This window comes from Centruroides vittatus, unplaced genomic scaffold (assembly GCF_030686945.1).
Source record: "Centruroides vittatus isolate TY-2023 unplaced genomic scaffold, ASM3068694v2 contig_19, whole genome shotgun sequence".
NCBI lineage: Eukaryota > Metazoa > Arthropoda > Arachnida > Scorpiones > Buthidae > Centruroides > Centruroides vittatus.
Genome location: NW_027121169.1, coordinates 533,097 through 546,585, shown reverse-complemented (window position 1 = coordinate 546,585; position 13,489 = coordinate 533,097). Strand labels below are relative to the sequence as shown.

General features: G+C 31.1%; 1 protein-coding gene across 1 annotated transcript in view; it reads right to left on the bottom strand.

Moving 5' to 3' along the window:
• eff (ubiquitin-conjugating enzyme E2 eff) overlaps nt 1-13,489 on the bottom strand; it is a 49,716-nt gene that overhangs the window by 25,769 nt on the left and 10,458 nt on the right. Inside the window, exon 2 of the mRNA XM_067264511.1 lies at nt 5,306-5,369. Within this exon, the coding sequence (XP_067120612.1) occupies nt 5,306-5,369 (64 nt within the window). The remainder of the gene's footprint in view (nt 1-5,305; nt 5,370-13,489) is intronic.

Sequence of the window (13,489 nt, the reverse complement as noted above, 5' to 3'; positions counted from 1 at the left end):
CAAAAATAACTGTACAGAAACTTGAAAGCTACAACTGGGAAATTTTACCTCATCCACCATATTCGCCAGATATTGCTCCCAGCGATTATCATCTTTTTCGCAGTTTGCAGGATTTTTTAAAAGGGAAAACTTTTGAGGATGAAAACAATGTAAAAAAAAAAGCTATTTCTGAATATTTTGATTCAAAACCGAAATCATTTTACGAAGACGGAATTAAAAAGCTACCATCAAAATGGCAAGAAATTGTACAAAATAATGGTGAATACATTATAGATTGAAATAAAATTTAATTAAAAATTTTTGCTGCTTTTTTGTAGATAAAAATATGCATGAACTTATGGACTGACCTGATATTTATCTACTTTTTTCTCACTAGCAAAGCAACTTAAATTTTAAAATTTCAGAAAAACTTTTTTTTTTGAAAAATGCTTGTTCTAAAATTAATTAAATTAAGATAAAAAAAAAGAATAATAGTTTGTTTCTTTGCGTGTAAAATGAATTTAACTGTGTCAATCTATCTTCACTCTAAAAGAATTCACAATTATATTGTTAATATTGTTTCTCAAATCTCTTTCAAGAGAATTTTGAATTTTTCAAATTTAGAAATGTATGGGAAAAAATCTAACACAAACTGAAAATCTTAATTGAGAAAGACTGTAGTGACTAAATAGATAATTTAAATTTTAAATTTGCTTATTCTTTCAATGATTTTTGAAGTATAAATTTCTCATATACATAACATTTATAGTGTTAAGTATAATATACATTCAAGGTCATTTCAAAGTTGACATAAACTCAAAAGTTCAAAAAACAGGCTATCATCATCTTATCAATATGTAAAAATTGAATTAACCTTAATTTTACTTTTCAGACTTATTTTTTTATTAAATCCAACAAAAACTTTTGAAGAAAATATTATGTATGTTTTACAAATTGTAAATTTGTGTTGTATGACAAAACCATTTCAAAGTTGACATGAAATAAAACATTGAGAAAGAGTCAAATCAGAACTTTGTTGGACCACCTTTGGCCTGAATTACATGAAGAAGTCGACTTTGCATACTGTTAATTAATTTATCAATGATATCCTGCCCAATTTCTGATCAAACCTGAAACATTTTTTTTGGTACAATGATAAAGATTTTCTATGGCTAGGAGGAATACAGCAGTCTAATTCATCCCACAGATGTTACGTATTCATCCCACTGTATTACATCAAAAATGTGTCATAATGGTAATAGAAATTTTAAACATTTTTGATGTAACACATATAACACAAGCCTACAAAAAAAAATTTTTTTTGGTGCCTAGAATTTTAGAACTGATTTTAGCTATATTTGGGTCACTGAATCCAAATATGAACTGGTGACTGCAGTGATCATTCAAGAACTTTGATATCATTTTCATTGAAATATTTTCTGAGAAGCAATGATTGCAGCTTCTCTTGATGTTGTGGCATTAGGGTGGTGTCCTCATGGTAAATTTCTCATTCTATTGTTATTTAAATATTTGACCATTATTTTTAATATTTGACCATGACACCTTCTCATATTTGACGCCTTTTTGCAATAATAGCAAGAGAATTATACATCCATTAAAGCCGAATTACCGGGCTAGCGTCGGATATAATAAATAAATAATTAATAAGATTAATAAAGCAAGAGAATTGCCATTTTTACACTCATGTACAATCTGCACTCTTTCTTTGAGATTCAATTCTCTCTTCTTTGGCATACTTTCTTATTGATACTAAAAAACTATTTAATTGACAATTCTGGAATTAAATTTTGTGTCATACTCAATTTGAAATTAATTCCTTATTGTACTTACAATGTTTTCTTTGTTGTCAACTTTCAATTGATATAACAATACTTCACTTGTCACTCTTCAATTGTTTATTGGTGAAACAAACTAATTAGTTATCTATTATTTTATGCAAATTAACAAAGCTATTGCAATATGCAAAGTAATTAACAGACCAAAATGCATTTTTTTCCTTAAAAGATCAAAAAACACAACTTTTCAGTTGTCAACTTTGAAATGATCTTGAGAAATTTATATAAACTAGAGAGAGAGAGTGTGTGTGAGTGTGTGTGTATGCACATTCTTGTTCAGAAACAAGAACAAGCATGATTGGAAACAAAAACAAGTACTTGAGGCCTTTTCATCCCTTACTTTAATTTTTGACATTTAATTTTTGCACTAGTTCAAAATCAAATATGTTAACTCAATAACAGTATTATATCAAACAATTGTTCACACATTTTGAAATTAAGGCAAGTGTTTGATAGCATGATAATACCTGGAGGATTGAAATGGAAAAAGATTAGATAGAAGTAACACCAAAAATGTTCAAAAATAGTATATTTCATTAAAATCATTTGAAGAAAGTTATGAATTCAAGTGAAGTTATAATAAAAATAACTCAAAATTAATTGATAAAGTACTATTTCCACTAAATGTGTTTGATTTGGTTTATAACCTTTTTTATAGGTGATATGTAAACAACAAAGATGAAAATATGCAAATAGATTTTTAACTTTTTCAATTGCTTTATCAAGATCCATAGTATTTCAAAACGTACTGATGGGTAAAAAACATTCCATACTTTAAGTTCTGTAAGATTTTTAGTAAAATTTGTTGCATTTTATCACTTGTGACTGTAAACATGAATTGGCCTATGTATTCAAGGAAATATTAAAGAGATATGCTCCATTAAGCAGGAATATATAATTCATTTTTTATGGTTATTAATATATGCTTTATAGTCACACACTTTTATAATATTGAAACAAGGTCAAATGATGGTAAAAATGAGTCTATTCTTATGGATATAAAAATTTCAATATTTAATCATCTCACAATCAGTCCTGAAAATTATTTCTAGTTTCTTCCTACAAAAGTAAAGAAAGCACCATGCAAGAAATTGGTAGTATTAATTTCATATTTCTTGCAGAATATTCATTCATTTCCAGAAATGAAAAAATCCTATATAAAAGTAAAAGCTGCTTCTAAAAACTATAATTTATTCCAAAAACCTTTTACAGAATAGAATATCCCTATTTACATTGTTTTCAAATTAAATTCTGTGTTTAAATATAATAAAGGAAAGTTAACTGCCATTTTTCCCACCTTAGGAAGAAAGATCTTGTCATTAATAAAAGATTTTCTCTTTCCCAACTAACTGGATATAGCAATTTAAAATACTACCATAAACAGATAAATTGCCTGATACTGTCTATAACTGTCTATTTTTGTACATCTGGTTCTCTTTAAAACGTAAGAAATATTATATCAATGTCAAAATTATGAGAATGAAAGATTAAAATTGGAAGTTTTAAAATAAAAAAATAAATAAATAAAAATTGCCTTGACCAGCAAAAAACCTTTTGCAATATATTTTAAAGTTTATAAGCAAAATTCGAAAAAATAAATCTCTCTGTATTTTTGCATTGAATTGATTCATTAATTGCTAAAATTTTAAAAAGGATTATGAAAAAAGTATAATCTATCATCTACTACTGACATTTCTAAAAGAAAATTTCACAAAAATTACCTTTAATATGGTTATACGTGATATTGGATCAGAGTAACATTAATTTTTCATATTTTTTAATGCTGTTTATGATACACAAATGTCAATATTGGAAAGAAATAATTCAGCAAATTTTCTTAACTTTGTCCAAAAAAAAAAAAAATCTCAAAAATGAACAAAAATAACTTTAATATTTCTATGAATAGTTATCTTAACATCTTTTTCATGCACTATGATTAACTGATTGTAAAAATATAGTACTGTACCTGGACTGAAACAGATTCAATTGTTTTGGCTGAAACATTTGAATCTGCTCTCTAAATAAGACCTGTTGTTAACTAATTCTTATCAATTATTTCTTAATTTTCACAAAACAACTTTTTTCTGAAAGTTTTTTGAAACAAATTGTAATTGGTGGATGCATTTTTATAATGAGTTTTCAGTTGAAAAAACAGCCATTTATCTTTATACTAACAAAAGTAATTCATAAAATCTCTTTAAAATAAAGTATATTAAATCATAAATTCATTTGGATACATTTATACATTATCTCAGCAATAAATTTGTATAGCATATACAGTGGTGCCTCGTATAACGTACACCTCGAATAACGGACACTGCGAACAACGGACTTTCTGTTTGGCTGTTACGTGACTCGAGCAACAAACTAGCTGCAAACAACAGACTTTCCGGCATAATTGGTGACTGTTCCATGGGTGCGTCTTTAATAGCGGTCGCTCTGCGTCTCCGCTACTACAGGAGTGCACTGCTGTTTGTAGGCATTTAGGAACGACGGTGAAAAAAAGAAAGATGGCAGCGCCCGCACTATCGATAGTATCACGATGGAGGAATCTATAATTCTAAAATATGAGCTTTTAAAGGCAAAAGAAGGGTCCCAATTGTAAAATTTAACCATAAAATGGATTATTTGTTGAAAGAGCATTCAAAATAGCCTAAAAAAAAAATTCGTAAAGACACTTACATCACCGCGTGCACTAACTCGCGCTTTCACAATTTCTAAATTCTCATTCATAAAACCACATAATGGACCCGGAAACGAAACTATCTGAGCCATGGAGGACGCCATGTTGCTTTCCACCGTAAACTACTGCTACAAGCGGCCGTTTTTGCCGTTCGACGGCGTGCACTCCCACCGGAATTTAGAAACGCGTTCCGCAGGAATTTTTAAACGAATGTCGCTCGCGCAGCGTTACGCGGAAGAATAAAAGAACGCACCCCATGTTCATTTTTTTTTTACGATACAGTACGGTTATTTTATGCTGCGAAACGAATTAGACGTTTTAACATGTATTTCTATGGGAAAATGCGTTTCGTATAACGGACGTTTCACTTAACGGACGTGCACCTGGAATGGATTAAGTACATTATATGAGGCACCACTGTATTTATATTTTTATGATCTAACTTGATGGAAGAAACTGCTGTGTGTTCACAGAAATTATTGAATGCCATACAATAACAATGAATAACTCATTTCCATGAACACGTGAAATAATACAAATCTTGTTTTATTATTCAAGTTTAACTAGAAATAAAACAGGATTCTCTTTATGAAAGTTCATTCTGCATCATTTAATATATCATTCTATTTAATGAATCTGCATATTATTTCATCATTTTTAATATTACAGATTACAACTGAATTTATCAACATATGCTCAAAGTTACGTCTGAAATTTTATTCACATACACAGAAATAACTAGTTGATTTCTTTAAAAGAGAACATGTTAAATTGTTTAAATACTCACAATCATCTCCAACTGGTCCAGCTGAACACTGAGCAGGAGGATCTCTTCCCAAATCCTGAAGTTCCTATATGAAATAAATATTCAATATAGTCATCTTTAATCTCTTCATATTAATAAATATTCTTAAAAATTTCTAATCTAATCAATTTTATGAAGTAGAATAATTGTCAAAGAAGACCTATCTCAAATACTAAATGAAGCAAAAACAACTTTTTGTTTATACTTTAATACTTATACTGTATTTTTTAATAAATACAAATTTAGTTTCAAATCTTCATTAAGTCATTTCATCATTTCATTTCAATTCATCAAATTAATAAAAATGTCAATATATTTTTTAATTCTCATTTCAAAATCCTTGCATGATTAAAAAAAACCACCACTAAAGATTATTTCAATATTTCATAAAAAAATTTTGAACAAGATAATGAATTTTAGAGAAATGAATATGATGATGAAAACATTTATCTTTCTAAATTTGTTATTTTTCCATGAATTTAAAGCAAATATCTTATGTAACATTTATCATCATCATCATTAATGTTACTATGTGGAGAACTACTGAAGAAAATATAATGAAACAAAGCTTTTTCCTTAAAAAACTAAATATTTTCAAAAATTGCTTCTTTGCATGGTCACACACAGCATCTTTATTATTTCACTACATTCCAAGGATTTGGAATTCAGTTGATTTATTTCTATTGGAAAGTTTTCCTTTATGATAATATAATATCCTATCAACTATTTTTATATTTAAAACTCATCATCATTTATGAAAAATGATTTAATATTAAACATTTACATTTAGCAATAATGAATATTAGATATTCTTTAATTATTACAGTGAAAGCTCGATTCATCATTTTTACTGACAGGCCTGAAAACTATGCATACAGGAAAACAATAAATGCAGGATCTTGTATAAAATGAATGGGGAAAAGTGCCACATTTGATTATATGTATTCATTAAATCAAAAGTTTAATTTGTCAAGTTTAATTTGCATTTTAAAACAGTCATTGATCAGTTTTTAGCAACACTTTTCCGTTTCAACTGAAAAGTAAATTAATAGAAACTAGTAATGGAAACAATCAATTAAGCTTTCTATAGTCATGATGCTTGCTCAGTTTCAAGATGAGAGTGTACAAAACACTTGACTTGAACAAACAAAATGCTTTGGCAAAATTTGGCACTAGTTTGAGCCGTTTCATTGTCTGTCACTATCCAGCTTGTCAATTGGCAGATAAGATGTGCAAGATTGCACAGCAAATTGTAATGTCCAAACTGTCATTTGCTACACCATATTCTAAAATCAATCACCCCTGTTACTACTGCCAATGCATATAAACTAGTGATGCCATGAATATTCGGCTACTATTCGGTATTCGGCCACTTTTTTTAATATTCGGTATTTGGCCGAATACTGAATACCAAATTATGGAAAAAAATGCACATATTACTCAAAAATGTATTTATTTTAATCACAAATTATTACATTTAATACTTAAAATCTATCAGTGGTAAGTTGTGATGATGAAAACAATTTTTTCAGCATTTGTTGATACCAAACGATTGCACTTTTCCTCATAAACTATACCTGCTTCTGAAAATAGCCTTTCACTATATACACTACTGTCAGGAAACAATAGATAAATCTTACCAAATTCTGCCAGGCTTGGATACTGTTTTGCATTTGCTGACCACCACTCGTAAAGGTCTGAGACGTCCGATCTACGCAAACAGTTTTCACATAAAAATCAATCTTATTTGCAATAGCACTTTTCTTCTCCACATCCTCATCATTTTGCATATTTTCTGTAGTGACTTCCTCAAAACAGTTCCAGAAACTGTCGTGTATTTCAATGATTATCATTTTTATTGATATTTCTTTTCTCACAAAGTGGAGAAGAATCATCATCGGTACTAGTAGACTCATCATAACTAATTTTCAGAGCTTCTCAAAGAACTTTTTGTTTGCTCTTTGCGTTTGAACTAATCCAAGAAACTGGTTTTGAAACATGGATCAAGAAAAGTGGCAACCAGATATTTGTCATTCTCATCAAAGTTAAACCATGTTTTAAGCTCAACTTGCATTTCAACTTGCATAACACAATTTGATGTAATAACAAACATAATGCGTGTTGTGACACGATCTACTCACCAGTAAAACAAATGCCCCCACGGTGTCGCTACCACACCCACCACAATGAGACAAGTCGTAACTTGTCACCTGCGAAATGTACACATATTATGCCGAATATTTGGCACTTCAGCCGAGAGTGTAGCCGAATATTTGGTAATTATTTCTAGACTGCATATTATTCATTATTAACCAACTTACTATGACTACCTTGTAAACTTGCAGCCAAATTTTATTACTTCCAAACATTTTTGTTCATGTTTCTATGTTTTAGAGGACCCACAAGACATCAAGGCCGAAAGAGACCAAACGAGCCTACTGCAGATTGTCCGAGACCGTAAACACCGATACTATGCGAAAGCTTGGCAAATTTGTAAAGCGAACCACAAAGGCCTCGCAATCAATTTTCGAGAGTCAACAAAAATGTCGGCAGCATAGTCCTCTAGCCTAACGTAAACCATATTATTAGAAAGATAATATGCATTATTAAACAGTGCATTTATCTAGAAAAGATAATTAGGAGTCATAAATCGGCACGTATTATTTTTGATTTAATTTATGTACGTTTATACGCTGTATAATCCCGGTTGCAAGACTATGGATGACATATACATAAGCTATAACAGAACGTATTTCAAAAAATTCAAAAAGCCCATGCATTTCTTGCATTTGTACTGAGTTCAAATTTTACAGTTATTTTTAACCATTTGTTTTCTATTTTTGTTTGGTTTTTCTTTTTCTTGAGAAAGTTCATTGAACATGAACAAAAACGTTCGAAAGTAATAAAATTTGGCTGCAAGTTTACAAGGTAGTCGTAGTAAGAATATTCGGTATTCGGCAAAAACACTATTCGTGGCATCACTAATATAAACATTTGTATAGGCCTACAGTACATGTTGTTCTTTCTTAAAATGACCAGTCTTTTTAATGTACTTTAAGACTAAAAATTCTAACCAGTATATGAAAGGAAATGACACAGTAAATCAGGGAACAAGTGATACAGTTTTAATTTCCATAATTTAAATAGAAATCCTATTTAACAAATATCTGAACAAATCATTCAGAGACCTTAAAAACTGAACAGTGTTTCTTTGAAAGCAATACATAAAAAAAAAAAAATCTAAGTTTCACTGCAATATCCATGTTTTATAAAATAGAAAGTTTTTTACATTATGTAAATAACGCAAGCACGTTAGCAAATTTCATTAGCAAATTTATATTTCATTGCTATAACAAATAATGAAATAAAAATAAGATAATTCCAAGGCAATTTTGAATAGAATGGTGACAATTTGGTATAAATTGCATTGCTTTATTTGTGAATTATAAAGCCTATTTTATTACTAATTTTTTATACTAAATTATTTTATTAGTTATACATATAACTAGCAGATAAGCCCAGTGTTGCTTGGGCAAAAAGTAACAATAGTGAAGATTAAGATTATTACATTATAGCCAATCTTACCCACTTTCACAGAATGCAAGAATTAGGTCCCCCTGTTTCCAGACTAATTAGAGAATTTTTAGATGGGTCGAAAAATATGTTCAATTTCCTGCAAAAATGCAAAAAACTGCATCTATGCTTGTAAATCTTGCACACCGCTTTCTCTTAACACTTCCATTCTTAAAGCCCTGGTCACACTATGTGATTTCCAGCCGCGCAAGCGACTGCAACCGCAACAAGCACGAGTCGCGCGTCTTCTCACGGTCACACATTGTTCATGGACGTTGCAACTCGGAACACGTGACCCTATAATAAACCAATAAAATTACAGTAGCTTGTTTTTGTCTACTTTCGTGAGTTTACCAACATTTTACGTTCTACTTCAGAGTATTTACAGAATTTTAGCTACTTTTCTTATTAAAATAACAAGCAGTTTCTTTTCTGGAATGAATAAAAGAAAAACAGTGCTAATTTTGTTAGAGCTGGCAAGAATATACGAAGAGAAAAATAAGAAAAAACATTCATGCTGGGTTAAAACTTAGTGAAATGAAAATCAATGGGCTAAACAATCATGCTTTCACCAGCTGATGAATGAATTAAGGCTTTTGGATGCCGAAGGTCATAGGGGATATATCCGTATGAATATAATTTATACTCATATATAATTTAGGCAAAACATTTCGTAGTTTGGCATATCAATTTAGAGTGACCCATAATTCGATATCGGTCATTATCCCAAAAGTTTTGGATGCTATTTAGAGGAAAGTTTGAATGATTTAATTCATTTATAATCGATATATTTTTTCTTTTATATAAGCATTTATTTTATTCAATTGTATATTATTAAAAGTAATCAAACTTTTTAAAATAAACCTAACAATAATTTTTATAAATTCAGATTTGATTTATATGAAATATAGCATTTAAATGTACTGAAACTGGGTTAATACAAATGTTATAATCAAGATATGTTGACAAATATACAGCACAAAGACATTTTCTGATTGGATGCACGTTTGCAACCATTGCAAGTAGAACAAACTTTTTGTTTCTAGTTGCGGTTGCAGTCGCGCTGGTTTTTGAGGGGGGATTACCAGTTAACGGGAACAGTCATCGTGGTTGGAGTCGCCTGTGCGGCTGGAAATTGCATAGTGTGACCAGGGCTTAAGGAATACACTTCTTTCATTCCCACATCGTACCCTACTAAAACGCAGTTAAAAACAAAAAACCGCATCTAAAATAATACAGTGTAAGCCTAGTTCTTAGGGCTAAGACTTAATCCTCTCCCTCTCCCCGTGGGGGGGGGATTTCGAAAAATCCCTTCTTAGTGTACATTCTCGTGACATACTCTGTGTACCAAATTTCAACTCCTAACCATTTGGGCTCTGTGCTTATCATCATCCCATTTCAAATATATATATATACAGATATTCAACATTTTATAATATTAACAATAACTTTTTTAAAAATATTTGAAAATTTCAAAAATTTTTCTTGATATTTATTATTTTTATAATTCAAATTTTTAAAAACCTATACAATTTTGAATACAACTAAATAAAAAAAGCTCTCTCATTAAACAAAAAAATTTTCCATGTATAAATCAATATATATATAAAGCTGATATGTATGTATCATCTTCAGCACACAATACATTGAACATATAAAGTGATTGGAAGCCTTGTTTATCTACAAACTTAGCAATGCCTGCATCCACCACAAAGAGGAATTGGTTAATGTTACCTATGGTACCTATTTTTCAACATAGTAGCCATTCAAATTGTAGCCATAGTAGCCATAGGAAAAATGTTACGTATGGTAGCGAACGTGGCGGCTTGTCTCTGAAACAGTGAGGATGCACATTCTAACCTAACCTAACCTATTCTAATAAATTACCATAATTATTGCCAACCAAATTATTAGAATAGGGGTAATTTATTAGAACAGGTTAGGTTAGAACGTGCATCCCCACTGTTTCAAAGACAAGCCGCCACGTTCACTACCATAGGTAACATTTTTCCTATGGCTACAATTTGAATGGCTACTATGTTGAAAAATAGTTACCATAGGTAACTATTTTTCAACATAGTAGTTACCATAGGTAGTAGTAGTACTAGTAGTAGTAGTATTTTTCAACATAGTAGTTACCATAGTAGTTACCATAGAAAATAGTTACCATAGGTAACTATTTTTCAACATAGTAGCCATTCAAATTGAGGCACTTATTATAACGATGCACCAGTTTATTAATTCCATCGTAGTAGAATTTTTCCTCCTGAGACTTCAACCACTCATTCATGTCTGCCTGTAATTCCACATTGTCATTGAAGTATTACGCTGAGAGCCACAACTTCATGTGTGATAACAAATAGTAGTCACTCAGCACAAGATCTGGCAGATGATCAAAGCTCCCCCATCCAAAACCATCCAAGAGCTCTCGAGTCCGATTGGCTGTGCGAGGGCGGGTGTTGTCATGAATAAATCTTGGAACTCAATTTTCCCTGATGTTTGTTTTGAACGCTCTTATTAACTTTTTTAATGTTTCACAATATCTCTCAGAGGTTATTGTTGAACCATGTTTGAGGAAATTACCAGAAGCACACCCTTTCTGGTCCAAAAACGATCACCATAATCTTTCTTGCTAACATTTCCTTGGTTTTGTAGGAGAATTTGTCCCCCCACACCATAGATTGTTTTTTTTGTCTTACAATTCACATGTTAACTGATTACAAATATATACAATAGGTAATTTTTGGCACATTTAAGTCATTTTGCAGATAATGTCCCACAACTTTGTGAGGCAATATCTGCAAAATGGCTTTACCCATAGACAAAACTTCATAGACAGTGACATCACCATAGATAGTAGCAATTCATTAAACCTCACAGATAGTAAATTAAAAAAAGTAAATTAGAGTTAGCACACTGGCTCTTTTTAATTTACAACTATACCCTTGATATAATCCACATTCTGCATTTAAAAAAAGATAAACATTATCTTGAATCAATGTCAAGAAACTTGGAGAAATAAGTTCTTTATGATAATTTTGATTTTACTAGCCTATTAGAAAATTATCCTGGTTGACTACTTGGATAAAATTGTCCAAGTTGGTTAGAGTTTTTGGCACAAGGACCTAGGCAGGCCAAAGACTGCAAGATCTAGCCAGGTTTGTTGCCAGGTCTTTATCTTAATATGTATGTTCTAGAGTTCTGTATGTAGGTTTATTGCCTTCAGATATGCCATTGTAGGTTGAATTTGCCCATTATCATCTAGTATATTCTATAGAGCTTGGTCATCTGAAGATGCATATTCTCATAGTATATGTACTGAATAAATAGAATACGATAAACACACCGCTAATTAGACAAAATATATAAAGGAACAACACCAGAATGAAAATAAATTAGAATCAACAACTGTAGTGCCTTTGACTGGTGTGCTGCTTCCCTCTTTCTCTGTAAATCACAAACGTTTTCGAACCTCGTTGGGTTCTTCTTCAGGCATAACAAAATTCTGTTCTACAAAATTTAAATATCCCGTCGAAGTTGACCGTTAATTTGGAAAAAATTTATTTTCATTCCGGTGTTGTTCCTTTATATATTTTGTCTAATTAGCGATGCCGGCTAGTAACTACCAACGTACGCTCATCAGCCTAACTAGGGCCAGAGCCAGATTGGAATTCCTATCCCAATGTAAAAGAAATAATTTGTTTCTGATGTCGATATTCAGGATCAAGTTACCACCCGGAAACGAACCCTTACTTCAGAAAGTCCAGAGTAATGGCTTGAAGCTATATACATCCTACTCAACACCCACAGTAACACACACTGCATCAATTTTAAAAAGGAGGTCAACTTATCATCGGCTTGGGAAGCCTTTCTCAACAGATCCCTGAAGTAGCGCTTTACTCACATCGCGTAAGTCTAATATGACGACATCGGCTGCACGCAACAGCGTTCCAGAATGCAATTTTTTCCAAATCAACGGTCAACTTCGACGGGATATTTAAATTTTGTAGAACAGAATTCTGTTACGTCTGAAGAAGAACCCAACGAGGTTAGAAAACGTTTGCGATTTACAGAGAAAGAGAGAAGAAGCACACCGGTCAAAGGCACTACAGTTGTTGATTCTAATTTAAAAAACACACCTTTAACAATCCAGCAAATAAAATTTACTAAAATAAAAATGATTGAAAACGTCTTTATTTTAGTACATTTTATTTGCTGGATAGTTAAAGGTTTTTTTTTTATCAGATGCATGTTGTTAAAGGTATTGTTCTCTGGCTTTTTTATACTGAGGACATGTTATTAATGTGTCGGAAAAATTGTCCAGTGTTTGGTTTGACCTCATAATTGGATATTGGACAAGACTCATGAAACCAACCAGTTTGTGAACCCTAAAACAAACCAGATGGTAGGCAACTCTAGCTATTATTAAGATAGGTTAGTTATATTGATCATCTGAGAATAGGAGACAACATGCCAGAGACATTAAAGGAGCAAAGGTAGAGAGCATGCACAGTGTCCATACATTTTTAAATTAAAAATGTAGCTGTTATTTGTGTGTCAGTTGCACCACTTAGAGTCAATTACAGATATAAT